The sequence below is a fragment of the Chelonia mydas genome, chromosome 9 (genome assembly GCF_015237465.2).
Source record: "Chelonia mydas isolate rCheMyd1 chromosome 9, rCheMyd1.pri.v2, whole genome shotgun sequence".
Classification (NCBI taxonomy): domain Eukaryota; kingdom Metazoa; phylum Chordata; order Testudines; family Cheloniidae; genus Chelonia; species Chelonia mydas.
In genome coordinates, this window is record NC_057855.1 from 60,412,110 (window position 1) to 60,429,853 (window position 17,744).

The window sequence follows — 17,744 nt, forward strand, 5'->3', positions numbered from 1 at the left end:
CTGCTGCCCAGGGCTGAAACATGTAATTGAGCTTCACGTGGAGCCTGGGACAATTGCCCTGCTTGCCATCTCCTAACGCCAGCCCTCCACTTGCACCATCCCTAAACCCATCCTGCGAACCCCCAGGTTGAGAAACACTGATCTAGATGAGTTGATGTAGCCCCTAGAAAACCCTGTGGATCCCCTGGAAAATGCATATCCCTGGTTGAGAACCACTGATCTAAACTAATACAAGGGGGACAGGAAGAGAGTTCCTGGCTGGTCCTGGTCTTTCCGATTGGAGGGGAGAGATCTCAACTAGTTTGGGTCTCTGGTGGGAGGATAGGGGAAAAGGTCTCACCATACTGGTTTCTCTGGTGGGAAGGAAGGAGAGGGGAGGGGGAAGCTCGGTCATGGCAATGCAAAGGGGGGAACCCAGGCCTCTCAGCCCCCTTAGGCAAATTCTAGTTGTGCCCTGTGGCTGGGCACCCGGTACCCACATGGGTGTGTAGGAGTGAGAGTGAACCAGGGGTACCACTGCAACCGCCCTACCTCCCCAGAACTACCCTCCCCGCGCAACCCCTTCTGCCTCCCCCGGGGACCCCGAGCCCCCCGCGCAATCCCCTCTGCCTCCCCCGGGCACCCCGAGCCCCCCGCGCAACCCCCTCTGCCTCCCCCGGGGACCCCGAGCCCCCCGCGCAACCCCCTCTGCCTCCCCCGGGGACCCCGAGCCCCCCGCGCAACCCCCTCTGCCTCCCCCGGGGACCCCGAGCTCCCCGCGCAACCCCGAGCCCCCCGAGCAACCCCCTCTGCCTCCCCCGGGCACCCCGAGCCCCCCGCGCAACCCCCTCTGCCTCCCCCGGGCACCCCGAGCCCCCCGCGCAACCCCTTCTGCCTCCCCCGGGCACCCCGAGCCCCCCGCGCAACCCCCTCTGCCTCCCCCGGGCACCCCGAGCCCCCCGCGCAACCCCCTCTGCCTCCCCCGGGCACCCCGAGCCCCCCGCGCAACCCCCTCTGCCTCCCCCGGGCACCCCGAGCCCCCCGCGCAACCCCCTCTGCCTCCCCCGGGGACCCTGAGCCTCTTGCCTCCCTGAGCCAGACACCCACCATCCCCCCACACCCTCTAGATACCCAGCCCCGCAATCCGCTCGCAGCCCTCTAGGCGCACAGCCCTTGGGCCCCCTGCGCCCCGCTCAGCCGTGCCTACAGCGCAGGCTTCGGGCAACGCGGCCCACAGGCGCTGCGGCGCTCAGCCCTTGCCGGCGCCGTGACCTCCGGTCGGCGATGACTGGCCCTGCGCGGGCCCTGGGGACGCAGCTCCCGCTAACGCAGCGCTCCCAACGCGCTAAGGAGCCGAGCCGGGCCGGGCCGGGCCCCCGCCCCCTAGGGTCGAGGAGAGGCCGGTGGGAAACCGCTCGGGTTCAACGGCCCCCTTTTCGCTCCGCCCCCTGCCGCCCTAGCAGCTCCCCTCCACCACCCAGCAAGTGGCTACTAACAGGGCCGCGCGCAGCTCGGCCCAGGGGCGGGGCTTACCGCCGGGTGCGCGCGGTCTCGCGTCCCGGGCGGGCTCCCCGGGAAGTGCGCGTGCGCGAGAGCTGGGGGCCTTGTAGTTACCACGATGAAGTAGGTTTGAGGGGCCCGTTCTCCCGGTGGGGCCGCTTGTGGGGTTACCGGGGGCTGTTTGTGGGGGCTACGTGGGAAGGGGGCTGCGTAGGGGATTATAGGGGCTGTTTGAGGCGTATGTGGGGGTGGGAGGCTATCTAGGGGGGTCAGGGGGGCTGTTTGTGGGGGCTGCATAGGGATATGTGGGGGGCAGGGAGCTGCAAGGGGGATACAGAGGCTGTTTGGGGGGAGAGAGACAGCATAGGGAGTATGGGGGCTGTTTGGAGGTGGCTGCATGGGGGATATGTGGGGGTCCGGGAGGCTACATAGGTGGAATGGGGCCTGTTTGTGGTTGGCTGCAGGGGGATATGTGGGGGCAGAGGCTGTTTGTGGGGGCTGCATAGGGATATGTGGGGGGCTGGTGACTGCATAGGGGATATTGGTGGGGGCTGTTCATGAGGGGGGCTGCATGGGGATATGTGCGGGGCAGGGAGCTGCATAGGGGATACAGGGGGTGTTTGTGGCTGACTGTATGAGGGGGTGGAAGGGCTGTGTGTGGAGGGAGGCATTGGACAGGGAGATGTCCATACCTTGGTAACTGTTTGGCCTTTGCCCTGAAGCCCCCTGACGAAGGTGAAACTGATCAATGAGCTGAATCAACGGGAGGCTGAGCTGGGCGTACAGGAGAAGGTGTCCTGGCATGCAGAGTACAGTGATAGTGCCTGGATCTTCGTGGGTATGTACTTGGTACAGCAATCTTGGTGCTGGTTCCCCCAGGTCCTGTACTATGACCTCTGTGAGTCAGCTCTGGAGGCTGAGCACCAAGTGAAGTCGATTTCACTGTTGCTGTGTGCTGTAACAATGTCAGTCTCTGTTGAGAGGCTCTGAGAGAACATGTTGTGGGTGCAAGGACTCCCAGGGTCTTCCTCTCTGGTATGTTGCTCAAGGGATGGATCATGCAGTCTTGATATGCTTTAGGCCCAAAGAGGCTCAGGAATAAGGAGCTCTAGAATTTCTTTCTTTCCCAGGACTTCAGGACTCTTTCCTAGCTCTCCCAGGTTCAGGTTATGGACTTTATATTTGGACATGCTGTCATGATGGGCATGTTTCCCTGCTGCTGTGAAAGTGTAATCTCTTCTGTTCCTCTAGCTCTGCATTCCTGATCTTGAACCACTTCTCTTATCCACATGTTGCCAACTGCCACTGGTTTTTCTTCATCCATTCAGCCTGCATTGGCTGGTAAAAGGCTGGTATTCACAGTTGGGTTTTTTCTATATAAAATAGCATTAATAGCATTTCCCCATTCTGTCCTTTTTGCAGTATAGTCAGTCTCTGCTGCAGGATGTTCTTTCTGCTCTCTCAGAAGGTGTAATAACCTCCAACTCTCTGCACATCTCTCTGTGTGTGTCATGCAGACGGCTTGGCTTCCTTAATAGTTGCTACTCACAAGAGGAACTTCCACTCAGCTACCTGTATGTCCTGCAGGTACCTCTCTACGCAGGGCTAACTCTTAGGACAGTGAGGACACATACCCCAAGGCCCTGATTTTTCAGAGTGGGCACTCCTGTGGCTCCCATTGACTTAAACTGAACATCTGCAACTCTAACTTATCTGTAAACTGAACCCTGCATAACTGAAGATTAGTATATAAGGCCCTTAAGTAATCACAGTTCCAGCTGTTTAACTAGCCTGTGCATCCTCCACACATACCCTGACTGCTCCAGTCCAAGTACCCTTTCTTCTGGCTGGCAAATTATTTTACTACCCTCATTAGCAGTGTACACCCCATCATCTCTCTGCTAACATCATGCCCTGTAGTTGAATGGATTGTTAATGTAACTAACTCTGTGGGTAAGGTTGTAAGGTCACTTTCAGTTTAACTCCTAGTTCTCACTTATGAATAATTTTCCAAGGGAGTTTATCTAATTCTCCCCCATTAGTTTATTTTGTCCATCTGTTGTCTCTTGTCTTGTGTTAAATTGGGGACAGTTACTGTCTTTTTGTTCTGTGTCTGTAGAGTACCTGTCACAGTGGGGTCCTGGTCTATGACTGGGATCCTTACACACTGCCATAATACAAATATTAGTACTATTAATAATGAAAATAACACTTTCAATGGAAAATATTTGTTTGTACCGTGACAAGTGTGGGAATGTTGGTAATATTTTTATGATTCTAAATGCATCTTAGTTTCCCTCTTTTCTCAGGCCTTGTCTACACTGCCTCTTTATAGCGCTGAAACTTTCTTGCTCAGGGGTATGAAAAAACACCCTGCTGAGCGATGCAAGTTTCAGCGCTGTAAAGTGGCAGTGTAGACAGTGCAGCCGCACTGGGAGCTGTGCTCTGGCAGCACTGGGAGCCACACTCCCCTCGTGGGGGTGTTTTGTTTTTTTTTTACAATACTAGGAGAGCTCTCTCCCAGCGCTGGTGCCGCGACTACACATCCATGCTAAAGCGCTGCCATGGCAGCGCTTTAACATTGGTAGTGAAGACCTACCCTCAGTGATGCATGCCCTAAGTGGAAAGAGCAGGAGACCTGAGGTGTTTTGTCATGTAACTGTATGGGGTGTCACGAATGGGTTGTTCAGGACTGGCTGGGACCAACTCATATCAGTTGACTAAGACAATGGAAACCCCAGTGACTGAACAGTTGACAGCTATCAATGGGAGGCTCCCAGCTTAGCTGGGAAGACAATGTGGGGAAGTTACAGTAGGTGGTAAGAAGTACTGGGCTCAGAGAGAGACAGCAGGTTCTCCTGGACCTAAGACAAAGGGACAGGCAGAGAAAGGAAACCAAGATGACTTCTAGCAGCGTGGCTCAAGGGAAACATGGCATTGGCCATTATGGACTATGTCTTAACCTTTGCTTCTCTTCGCTAACCTACAGACTTCCTGATGCTGTGTTTCAGTTGACTAATAAACCCTACTCTGTTTTTAAAGGTAGCCTAGTGTTTCTGCAAATACTTGCTGAGATGCATTGATCCCTGAACAGGGGAAAAGTTTCTTGAACAGGAGTCTAGTTCAGTTGGATTTGCTGGGCAACACTCATGAGAGTGGGGGAAGGGAAACAGGACTGCTGGAGCCCAGAGGTTTGAGTCTTGGAGGCATTGAGGCCATGTGGCCTATTCTTGAGGAAGAGTGGGACCCCTTGGGGGTCTAGAACACTGAAGGGATACCTCCCAAAACATGTTTAAAAGTTAAGGCATAGCACAGATCCACTGCCTATTATGTTTTGTTCTCTACTCTTTCCCTTTGTATCCTTGTCTTCTCAGTGCACTTAAACACACAGTGCAGTGTCTTTTTCCTACACTAGAACAATGGCATTGCTCACATGCATGCTCTGCCCCTCGCTCTGCTATAACAGCAGCAGTAAAGCTACAGGCAGGGGTGTGCAGAGAGAGGAACGGTTGCAGGAAGGCTGAAGGAAAGGTCCATAAAATCCTCCTAAACGTGATGAGGAAAGCAGAAATACGTAACCACTTCTAAAGTCCTGGGTGTACTATTAAAGGGGGCTCGCTCAGAAAATTGAAGTATTTTAAATTAGTTTCAAAGCAATTCAGGCTTACGGTGTCTCTTTTCAAAAGGAACATCGGGCTCTCTTGGTCTTCAGGTAACCAAATGTCTGAAGTTCACACACTCTGTGAATAAATCCCCAGTGAGGAATACTTTTACTGGGGCGGTTGTGAGGATGAAATGTCACATTACTCTTCAAATAATTTGCCTAACTTCTTGGGGTGCTGTTGAAGAAACAAAACCTTGAAGAGATAGTGCTGTAACTATGTATCAAGAGTGGTGAAGATTAATGCCTAAAGAAATCTACAGAATATAATTCTTCTATTCCATAGTGTTACAATAAGGGGATAACCCTTTTTTTCTAACTGTTTTCTAAAAAAACAAACTAAATGCAAAACTTGCATCAGCAGAAACATTGAGGATACAAAATCAAACACCCCCATCAGGAAATGCAAAGTTAAAGCTGTCAAATCAACCTTAACTTGTCCATGTTGCATATACTGGACCAGATTTTCAAGTGCTCAGTCCCCACCCTTGGGAATTAGATTTTCAAAAGAATTAAAAGCATTGGGTTTTGAATACTTCTAAAAATCTGATTCTCTCTATAATGAGGTTAATCCAAATTTCTCCATGTCTCTAGTGTTAATTTCCAGACCTGGGTCTAAATTAAGATTGTTTTATGCATTTAAGAAAGTTCTGTAGAACTTCTTCAGCATTGTGATATTGTTCTGAATAAATCAAGTGACTTGAATATTTGAAGAATTGTTGCTTAGAGTATGGGAGCCAGAGGAGAGGCATATTGGGTTGAGGAGATTGGCATGGTAATCCGCAAGGCCAGGAAGAAAGGCTGCACTACAGTCCTATTCAGTTGAGCAGCATAACACCTGTTTCCCTCTCTGCAGGAGGTCTCCCCTATGAGTTGACAGAAGGTGATATAATCTGCGTGTTTTCACAGTAAGTGGAATTTCATTTCTCATTCTCAGTAGTTTAGCAGGGTTGCAGCAGGATGCCAAATGGTTGGTGTTATGCCTTGATACTGCATGACACGTGGCCTCTCAGAGACCGCCCCTCCCTCCTCACCCCCCATCATTGCAGGATGAATCTTGAGGGCTGGTGACTTTTCCTTCTCTGTTGCAGTTTTCCTATTAGGTTTTCCATGGAATTGTCATTTCCCTGGCCTTTGGTGCTAAGACTAAGCATTTGTGACTACACTTTTTTTCTTTCTAGATATGGAGAAATTGTGAACATTAATCTTGTGCGAGATAAGAAGACTGGAAAATCAAAAGGTTTCTGTTTTATTTGCTATGAAGATCAGAGAAGCACCATACTTGCTGTTGACAACTTTAATGGGATCAAGGTTGGTATGTCAAAGAAGAGAGACCTGCCTTTAAATAAAGCCCTGTCTGTGCCCAGATTGGCGGCTAGTATAGGGCTGTTATGTGCTATGACATTAGGGCACGCAGAGCTCCAGTTCACCATTCTTTTCATGTCCAGGGGTGCACAGTTAGAAGCATTTGTGGCTCCCATAGTGTCTGCAGAGGGAATTACAGCAGTATATTAGTGCCACAAGAGCAGAGACGTCCAATATGGCACATGGCTGGATCCAACCTTCAGAGGTGTTTCCTCCAGTGTGCAGCTTCCTCTATAACTCGCAAAGGGATCTCTCCAGCTACCCACCTAGGGCAGCTCAGGTATGGAGCAGAAGATGGAGTGAGTAGAATTGTGAAGGGAGCTTGTGTCTGATCCCAGGCACTTATCCCTCTCCCCACCTTAGCATCAGCCTTTTGTACAGCTGGCCTCACAATGCCCAACAATGTGACCTGGAAGGAGGATCCTGTCCAGTCTCTCTGCTCCTGCTGTGAAAGCAGGCTCCTTCCTCCTCCCTACCACATTGAAGCCTCCCAGTACTAGGGTCAGAGGTGGCTTCTTTTCAGTGCCCCCCGTCGCTGCTGGGACGCACAAGGGAGGTGGCAGCCTCTAAGTTACAGGGAACAGATCTGGGGGTGGGGACAGAAATGCCCCAAAGGGGGTGGGGAAGGAGAAGTACTCAACAGTGTATATAATTGGAAGAGAATTGTTCACAAAAAGGTGTATATGTGGGTCATGCAAAGTGGTTATAGGAAATAACAGGAGTGGAGGAGTCAGTTTGTCTCTAAACGCCACACTGAAGTTCACTGACTAAAGAGGCTCATTTTGCAGGCAGACAATACTGCAAAACGGGACCTGTGACCTTATCCCTTGAACCTTTCACTTGCCCCAGAATGTGCTAGAGTTCTGGCAGAGAAGGCACTTCCATATTTAACCCCTGTTTTTAGGCTTGAACTCTTCAGCAAAAGATATTTTTGCTCTCCAAGGAGAATGCTGTTGACATCTGATAAGATCTTTCTGAACATCTTATCAACATGCGGAACAAAATGTGCCTCCAAAAAATCACTGTGAGGCAGGAGCTTCCCCAGGCCACAGTTCCAAATAGCTGGTTCCATCAGCAGAAGTACAGTGCTCAGTGCTCTGATCACACTAATGTTGCTGTTCCCAGATCACTGCGACTGTCCTTAAGCAGAGCAGCTCTCAATCTCCTTGATAAACCTCCTCCTTGTGTCTGCTAGTGTTTCTAAAGCTTTTGTGAGCCAGCTGCTGCTGACACCCCCTCTATCAATGGGCACATTGGACTCCTGTTGGCACCCACTGCCTCATACAACTTTGTTGGCCTTAGTCCCAGTGAGAGTCATGAGGTTTCTTTCTGGTCATGGACCTACTCATTCTCCAAACCAGTACCACACCTGCTCTGAGTGTCATTGCAACCCTGCTTCACAAAAACTGCTATATCCTGGGCCTTGGAACTGACATGTGGTTTTGTCAGTCTTACAGACTCTCTTTGAGGTCTAGGAATGCAGATTCTCCCTCTCTGCTTCTTGTTTCTTCCTAACGCAGTGGTCCCCAACCTTTCTTGTGGGAATAGCATATTGCTATTCCCAGAAGACTGTGGCGGGCTCCAAACACCCCGCCGCCGAAATGCTGCCGCCGAAAAGCGGCAGCGGGAAGAAATGTCGCCGCCGAAATGCCGCCGAGAAACGGCAACGCTTCTTGGCAGCATTTCGGCGGCGGGGTGTCCTGCGGGAGCACAAAAATGCCCTGACAGGTGCTATGGCACCTGCAGGCACCGCGTTGGGGACCCCTGCCCTAACATATATATTGGTTCTCATCCAACTCCAGGGATTAGGACCTACCTCCCCTTTTACGCTTCTTGGTGGCATCTTATTTCTCTGTACAAGGAAACCCCTCTGACACGACTGTCCCAGGAGTGTTCCCCTGGCTTTTGGGCTCTGGCTGGATACTCTTCTTTGCAAAGCCCTCTTGTTCACAGCACTGAGGGGTCACTCATTATTTTGCCAGTGTATTAGTGATAACTTTTTTGATACGTAGGAGTATTTTATCAAGTGTGGAAGGCCACGGAAGGTGACATGTCTCCCACAGTCATCTGATCCTGTGGTAGAGCGGGGTGCAGGGATAGGGGGAGCTCATGGCTGCCCATGCTTGGATAGGGGATATTTCAAACTGTCGCTGGATTTATCTGGCCTTCTGGTGTATGAATGGCTCTACTTTGAGTCCTGGGGCAGGGCATGTTCTCTATGGCAGGGGTTTGTAACAGGACCCCACCAATGTAATCACAAAGAGGGAGCCTGATCATGTGTGAAAGAAGGAGGTCTTGAGCTCAGGCTTGGAGCCCAAGTCCTGTGACTTTCGCCTGTGTGCTGTGTACTTTCTGTAGCCTTGTGGGTTTATTGGCAACTTTACTAATAATCCAGCCTTTCCTTTGTATAGATAAAAGGAAGGACAATTCGGGTGGACCATGTTGCTAACTATCGCCCTCCAAAGGACTCTGAGGATATAGATGATGTAACAAAAGTCCTACGTGAGAGAGGCTGTGGGGCTAAAACTCCTCCACCTACTTCATCTGACTCTTCCTCAGAAGACAGTGAGGTACCAGTGAAAAAGCACAAAGGTGAAGCATGTTCCTACCAGAATCCTAATCCTGGAAACACACCATGCGAGAACTCCTCAATCCCGCAAGGCATCGAGCAACACAAACAAGCACTTGCCAACGGGAACAGTATGGGGAGACATAGTCTTGGTGTCTAGGTTGTCCTTTGCCATCCTGCTAGGGGAATCCATTGTCCTGCATTCTGTCCTCATTCTGCTGGCTGTGGATTTCTCTCCTCTCCTCTCTTTCCCCCGCCCTTTCCCTCCCACCTTGCAGACCCTGGGGGCTGTAATAGCTAACCTGCATGCGCTGCTTTACCAGATGGATCCTTTATGCACAGAGTTCTCAGTTGAAGCTCCTGGCTGGCTGCAGAGCTACACCTGAGAGCAGTGGGGTTACCCTTAGTTGGGGGGAAAGGGGTTGGGTTCCTGATTTTAAAGCTTAGAGGTACTTGCCTGTCTCATTTCAACATATCATGTGGGCCTTATATGGCTTGCCTGACACAATCAGATTGTGCAGAATCTAAACTTCTTTAAGTTAGAAGAAGGCACAACCATATCCAATGGTAGGAAGCTATCATTTTTACTCTGTTTTTGATGAGATTATAAATTTGGTTGATAAAGGTAATAGTGTTCATGTAATATATATAGACTTCTGTAAGGCTTTTGACTTGGTACCATGACATTTTGATTTAAAAAGTAGATAGATATAAAATTAACATGGTACGCATTAAATAGATTAAAAGCTGGCTAACTGATAGGTCTCTAAACATAACTGGAGATGAGCAATAATCATTGAGAAGGTGTGTTTCTAAGAAGCCCTGTAAGGATCGGTTCTTGGCCCTATGGTATTTAACGTTTTTTATCAATGACCTGGAAGAAAATATCAAATTATCACTGATAATGTTTGCAGATTATACAAATTGGGGGAGTAGTAAATAATGAAGAGGACAGGTCACGGATTCAGAGTGATCTGGATCAATTAGTAAACTGGGCACAAGCAAACAATGTGTTTTAATATATCTAAATGTATATATCTAGGAACAAAGATTGTAGGCCGTAATTACATGATAGGGGCCTCTATCCTGCAAAGCAGTGACTCCAAGAGAGATTTGGGGAGCATGATGGATAATCAGCTGAACTTGATCTCCCAGTGTGATGCTGTGGCCTAAAAAGCTAATGTGATCATTAGATATATAAACAGGATACTCAAGTAGGATTAGAGAGGTTATTTTACCTCTGTGTGGCCCTGGTGTGACCACTGCTGGAATCCTGTGTCCAATTCTGGTGCCCACAATTCAAAAGGGATATTAATAAATTGGAGAGGGTTCAGAGAAGAGCCATGAATTAGAAAGCATGCCTTATAGCGATATACTCAAGGAACTCAAACTATTTAGCTTAACAGAGAGAAGGCTAAGGGGTGACTTGATTAGTCTATAAGTACCTACATGGGGAAGAAATATTTGCTAATGGGCTCTTCAGTGTAGCAAATGAAGGTCTAACAAGATCCAGTGGCTGGAAGTTGAAGCTAGACAAATTCCTATCGGAAATAAAGGTGTAAATTTTTTATAGTGAGGGTAATTAACCGTTGGAACAATTTACCAAAGATTATGATGGATTCTGTATCACTGGAAACTTTTAAATCAAGATTGGATGTGTTTTTTTTTGTTTTGTTTTGAATGTTCTGGTTCAAACAGGAATCCTTTCCATGGCATGTGTTATAGAGGAAGTCAGATGGCATGATCACAATAGTTACTTCTGGTCTTGGAATCTATGAAAGCCTTTAAATCAAGACCGGATGCTTTTCTAAAAAAGGTGCTCTTGTTCAAACAATTTATGGGCTTGAAACAGTTTACTGGGTGAGGATCTTTGGTTTGTGTTATACAGCAAGTCAGACTAGATGATCATAGTAGTCCCTTCTGGCCTTAAAATCTATGATATTGAAAAAGTAAGGTAAGGGTTTTTTTTTTTAAGCCCTCATGGCTTCAGGGAACTTTCAAAATGTTTACTGAATGTAGCTGATATACCTGCCTGAGTATGCAGAGAGCCTGAAACAATGGCTTAGATGTGAGCTCTTTGGCTCTCTATTAATCTCTTTTGAAATGTCAACTTTAAAGCCCAGTGCTAATGCTTCAGTGTGAACATTAACTATTTAACTGCTAATCATTTTAGAGGCTGGAACAGGGAGGTCTGTGGGAAGGAATGCATAGGGATCACAGAAGAGAGTCAGGGAAAGGATGGTGAAGGAAGAGAACTGCAGGGCAGGCACAGTATTGGATTTAATGGGGAGCAGATTTTCCCACTGAGTGGTGCTGAATGTGGCAATAAAACTAAATACATAAAGTATAGTTACTACTTCATGGATCTATTCTCTCTCTCTCTCTGTGCCCACTGACACCAGGAAGCTTGGCTATGGATGCACGGTGGGGAGGCTGTATAGTACACTGCCCCATGTCCCTTAATTAAACATGGAATCTAGCCCTCTCCTTGGAGTCAAGCATCTCTGTCTTAAACACACCCACTGGGTGGATATCTTAATTCTTATTAAAGAAAACCAGTACAAATGTGTTAAGGATGGACTGCAGTAATCCCTGCACTCAGATACTTGGTACAGCAGATGGTACCAAGTCAAATCAAAATGTGATTGCACAGCCTAGCTGGGAAGCTTGTGTGTGTGTGTCTGGAACGGGGGGAGGGGGGCGGGCAGTGTGAAATCAGGGAATGGGGGAGAGCTTCCTGATTAGGGGTGCTGATAGCATGGAGTGGTGGGAAGGATGGGTGAAGGCAGCATGGGAGGCTAGGAGCCTTCTGTGGTCAGGAGCTGGAATTATTGGAAGGAAAACATTCTAGGGTGAATGGAACATGCGGAGTTGAGGCTGAGCCAGTGCTTGCATGAGTCTCTCTCTCTCTCTCACAGAGATCAATCTGTATTTCAGATAAAGTGAAGAGCAAAAGAGAGCAGAAGGAGAAGAGGAGGGACCTGCAAAGTGTGAAGAGGGCCCTCCCTGCAGGAGAGCTGCCTCCCACAGCCTGGATTAAAAAGGAAAAGGAAGACTCTGCCTATGATCAATATGCTAACCCAAGGCAGCAGTCCCGGAATGGGTCTGGGCGAAAGCATGCAAGCAGGACTTATCTGGAAGAGGAACCTGAGCAAGAGCAGTGTCGCAAGAGAGGTGTGGAGAGACGAGGGGACAAGGGGCACCAGGAGCAGAAAGGTCTGAGCAGTGCCTGGAAGGAGGAAAAGGCAGAAGACAAGAACAGAAAGGGGGAAGGCCGCAGCAGCAGACAAGAGGAATGTCTAGGCACTAGATCAAGAGAGCGATGGGAGAGAAGCACCAGGGACCAGCATGCCAGGGAAAGAGAGCTGTCTAGCTCTCGGGACTCCAGCCACTATTGACCTGCTTGTCCTGTGGCTGCAGACTGAGCAGTACTCCAGGCTACTGGTGCTCCCTGTGGAGAAATACTGTGGGTAGCTAGTAATTGGAGGGGGGAGGAAAACCCCGCCTGTTTAATCCATTTCTAAGCTTGCTTCGAAGCCTCTCTCCTACTAAACTCCAAGCATTTGTGCCTCTGTGAGTGCAGTGAAATAGCACCCTATTTTCCTCCATCAGCTTTGTATCTCTGCTCTTCGTTCCTGCAGTCCTTCCTCAAGGACCAGAGAGCCAGGCACCCTCCTGCTGTTGTCTTAGCTGGTGGAAGTGGCTGGGGTCTGGGGCGCACACTCAAGTTGCAATCTACAGTAAATGCCCTGTGGTGTTAACAGTGAGATGCCTCCCAGATAATGAGCTTTGTCTGGCCACTTCATTGTTGTCAAGCACAGCATGCTGGCCCCTGTAGTTCTCAGAAATAACCTGTGTCATCAGTTCTGTTGGTGAGGGTTCCCTGCCTAAACTGACACAAGTGGTGAATGTGTCTTCAGTAGTCCATATAACCTGGATTTATGTCACCTGAGGAATTCTAACGTGGCCATTTGCTACTGCCATGAATTCCCAAGTGTTGCATTGTGGAGTCAGGATAGCTTACTGTTTTAAATGTCACTTAATGCTTACCTCCTCTCTCCAGATCCATGGCTGTTTTACTATTCTAGGAATAATAAAACTACTTTGAACAAATGGCCTGCTTCAGGTCATCCCTGAGAGAGAGTGTGTGACCAGTCTGGGGCTGCTTATCAATACTTAGTTCTATATGTGTGTCTGATTGCAGTAAGGGCATTTGCTGTATGAATACAAGGGGTTTATTTAAGAAGAGGCTGACTACCTCCAATCCCCTGCTGAGTTTGTCAAAGGGGCAGGGCTGCTTGAGTCTGGGGAACTGAGAACAAAGAACTTTGGCTGGTTTTACAAAGACAGTCTCTCAAGGATGGGGGAACAGATGGTCGGGGTGTGAAGTAGGCCTGCCCAGGACTCTAGGTCTGATAGACATGCATGTAGACTTCTGTTTTTAAAACTATGCTATGCTTTGTTCCTACGGTTAAGATTAAACAATACTTTTGATTTTAAATGAGGATGTTTTGTGTCACTGTATTCTGTGCTGTCACTAGCTCCTGAAGGGAGGAACTGCAGGTGCCAAGTGAGACCTGCCGGTAAGCCCAGTTGATGCAGAGAGTGGTTAACCACACGGCATGGCCTAGGATTAGGGGAACTGTCAGAGTCCACCTCAAGGAAGATAAAGGCCTGTGACTTCAGGAGGGTGCCTTCAGAGATCAGAGAGGGATCAGAGGTGTAGCTCACCCTGTCACTACGACAGTTTGTACGAAGCACTGGAAGATGCTATTCTAACTTTGTATGTTTTTATTTTAAGGGTCTGAAAGCAGTCTTAAGCGCTACCTGTAAACCGTTGAGGGAAGAGGGCCAATACAGCTTGTATTCCTTGGAGAGCAGGGAGAGAAATGCAGTCTGCCTCATGGTAAAACCTGCCATGGTCCCCGTACCCTGTTGCTGAGCAGTGTTCTAATGTCTAGATGCCAGAAGGTACCATTATGGCCATCCAGTCTGGCCACCTGTATAACACAGCCCAGAGAATATCACCCAGCTGTTCCTGTATGCTAGGTCCTTACTCTTCCAAGCTGTGCTAGCACACAATGCCATCTGCAGTGTATTGTGCATTCTCTCAGCTCCTGCTCAGTGGGGTTCAAATTCACTCATGGACTCTGCTGCCTTTTGTGGGCTTGGTTTCCCCTCACCCAAACTTGTACCCTGCTGAGCTTCTTAAGCTTCACTCCCCTTTGGAGGCAACAGATACCCCACTGGGCTCTGCTAGGTTCCTGGAATTTGGCTCCTAGAGTGGGGGGAGGGGATGTCACCCAAGCCCAGCACTTGTGGTGCTGAAAGAAGCTGTCACTCACAGAAGATTGTGCAGAGCTGCACATTGTGATCATCCCTCTCCTTTCTTACATGCTTTAAGACAGGGATCTCAAACTCGAATCACCACGCGGGCCACATGAGGACTAGTATATTGGCTCGAGGGCTGCATCACTGACACCCACCCCCAGACCCGCCCCCACTCCACCCCTTCCATGAGGCCCCGCCTCTTCCCACCCTTCTCCGCCCCCATTCCAACTCCTTCCCTGAAGTCCCCACCCCAACTCTGCCCCCTCCCTGGCCCTATTCCAACCCCTTCCCCAAATCCCTGCCTCCTCCCCGAGGCGCGGCTCTCCACTTCTCCCCCCTGGAAAGCGCTAAGTGCTGCCAAACAGCTGTTTGGTGTCAGGAAGTGCCTGGAGGTAGGCAGAGGAGCTGGGACACGGCGCACTGGGGGGAGTGGGATCGGGAGGAGGGGAGCTTGGTGGCCCGCAGGAAATAATTCTGGGGGGCGGGCACGGGGAGCTTGGCGGCCCACAGAAAATAACTCCGGGGGCGTGGGGAGCTTGGCGGCCCACAGGAAATAACCCAGTGGGCTGCGTGTTTGAGACCCCTGCTTTAAGCAGTGAAATAGTTTATACTCTAATGGCAACATTTGTTATCAAGGAGTATCTTAGATAGTCTCCATCAAGATGAGTGAGGCACTGTTCTGGCTTATATGGTCAGGGCCTGGGCAGCGCGCGGTCCTCTGCTGACCCTGCATGTAATGGCCAAGTTCTCCTATCACTTCAAACCTCGTCAGTTATTATTCTGAACAGTCCCTCTGCATAGTGGTCCAGTTTCCAGCACTATGGGATCCTGCAGACTTCTGTGAGCTAATGTCACAATGGGCAATGGCCAGCTGGAGCCACCAGCATTGTTCACCTGAGCAGAAAGGATAGGATTAACAGGCCCTTTACGGGTCTTAATGCTGTTCCTGAGTTTGAAATGTTTCTAGATTATCTAGATGTTTTGCTATAGCAAATGGCAGCTAAATAAGTTTCTGCTCAATTTGAAACTGAAAATAATAAACTTTAGATTGAATAAGCTGTTTTAAACTAAAACTTATATTGAGAAAAACATATCAGGGCTATCAGTCCATTCAAGTGAATAATGGTCCATAGATGTGGTTGGCTGGTATCTTATGTTGACTAATACATGCTGGCTAGCATGTATATAGTATTATCTGCACCATATACACTAGTATGCATTAAGCACAAATATTTTATAGCAGTTATGTAGTCTAAATAGGTCTATACCTTTACTGTAATTCAGTTATGTTAAGTATCCCATAATACCTTGCATGAGTTGAAGTAAGCTTGGGTTAAATAGATACAAAAGCTGTCTGGATCAGGACCTATGATTATTTTACCATAGCAACAGGTAGGGATTTTCACAGGCCAATACTGGAGCGTCCCAGAGGAACAGGATGGATATGATTGTTCTACTGTAGTACAAATCTAGGAGGTGCCTTCACACTTGTGTTCAGAACAAAGAGATGAGGGGTACACCATGGTATCAGAAAGATAAGGTAGAAAGCTGAATAGTTAAATCTAGTTTCAGATGACATATAACGTATCTTTTATTTGTAAACAGGTAGGGTATAAAAAGATGGCTTGAAGGGTGTAACTTTGGGAGCATACCTGCTGTGTAAAGTGAATGTAACTATGCTGCATAAGGTGCCTTAATGAAGACTGGTACCATATTGAACCTTTCTCCTGTACTATATTCTTATTGGCTTATAGTAATAAATCTGACATTGGTTGTTTGGTCTCTTTAACATATTTTGTATCTTAACCAAAGTGTGGTCAAGCATTTCACTATAACATTTATCAACACTTCATGTTGTTGAGATAATAATAATAAAAAAATCCCTAATTGGGCTTTCTCACGGGAAGAAGAAAGCCCAATGAGCACCCAATGAGCTGCTGCCACTGTAGAACAGTCAGCATCCACCTGTTTCTGCACTAGTACTCCTTACAAAATGGCTCCTTAAACCATCAGCAACACTTGTTCTTCAAATGCAGAAGAGGAAAAAAATCAAGGTTGTTCTCAACTCTCGATGGATAGGGAGGGCGGTGGAACATTGATGGTTTGAAGAAGCAGGTCACCACTCGGAAGAGGAGGCAGAAAGATGAATGCAGGGAGCAGGAGAGAAGGCGAATCTAGGCCCCAAGAGCACACGTGATACAATGACTAACATCAGCATCATAGAACTTGAGAGGCCATTTAGTCTAGTCCCCTGTGCTCATGGCAGGACTAAGTATTATCTAGACCATTCCTGACAGGTGGTTGTCTAACCTGCTCTTAAAAATCTCCAATGATGGAAATTCCACAACCTCCCTAGGCAATTTAGTCCAGTGCTTAACCACCCTGCCAGGAAGCTTTTCCTAATGTCCAACCTAAGCCTCCCTTGTTGCAATTTTAGCCCATTGCTTCTTGTCCTATTCTCAGAGTTTAAGGAAAACAAATTTTCTTTCTCCTCCTTATAACAATCTTTTACAAACTTGAAAACTGTTCATCATGTCCCCTCTCAGTCCTCTGTTTTCCAGACTAAACAAACCCAATTTTTTCAATCTTCCCTCATAGGTCATGTTTTCCAGACCTTTAATCATTTTGGTTGCTCTTCTCTGAACTCTCTCGAATTTGTCCACATCTTTCCTGAAATGTGGCACCCAGAACTGAACATGATACTCCAATTGAGGCCTAATCAGAGCAGAGTAGAGTGGAAGACTTACTTGTGTCTTGCTTACAACTCTCCTGCTAATACATCCCAGAATGATGTTCACTTTTTTTTGCAACAGCGTTACACTGTTGACTCATATTTAGCTTGTGATCCACTATGACCCCCAGATCCCTTTCTGCAGTACTCCTTCCTAGGCAGTCATTTCCCATTTTGTATGTGTGCAGTTGATTGTTCCTTCCTAAATGGAGTACTTGCATTTGTCCTTGCTGAATTTCATCCTATTTACTTCAGACCATTTCTCCTTTGGTCCTAAGCCACATGCAGCCTCTGAAGTATTCCACACTCATGGGTGCCACACCATCTAGAACAGCAGCAAGTCCTGCTTCTTTTGGCCCTGTACCCACTGCAGAATGGGTTCCTACAGTACTCTTGTGCTCAGGGCTGTCCCTAGCTGTTCTGGAGCCCTACACAGCCCTTCAGGCCTCTGTGGGGGAGGAGGGAAGCTGGGCCGCAGGCCTCTGTAGGGGCTGGCTTGAGGGGTAGGGGGAACCAGCAGTGCGCCTGGGGCCCAGTTGCTGCACTCTCGCTGCTGGTGAGTGCAGCAGCCTGGTTGTGCTGCACTCCTCAGGGGAGCAGGGGCTGGA

At 48.5% G+C, this 17,744-nt stretch overlaps 1 protein-coding gene across 1 annotated transcript; it reads left to right on the forward strand.

Moving 5' to 3' along the window:
* The first annotated feature begins 1,131 nt into the window (after window positions 1-1,131).
* On the forward strand, window positions 1,132-13,579 carry RBMX2 (RNA binding motif protein X-linked 2). Its single transcript, XM_037909016.2, has 6 exons — window positions 1,132-1,602; window positions 2,202-2,317; window positions 5,997-6,048; window positions 6,322-6,451; window positions 8,917-9,097; window positions 12,012-13,579. The coding sequence occupies exons 1-6, from the start codon at window positions 1,598-1,600 to the stop codon at window positions 12,470-12,472; spliced, it is 945 nt and encodes a 314-aa protein (XP_037764944.1). The 5' UTR covers window positions 1,132-1,597; the 3' UTR covers window positions 12,473-13,579.
* The last annotated feature ends 4,165 nt before the right edge of the window (window positions 13,580-17,744 follow it).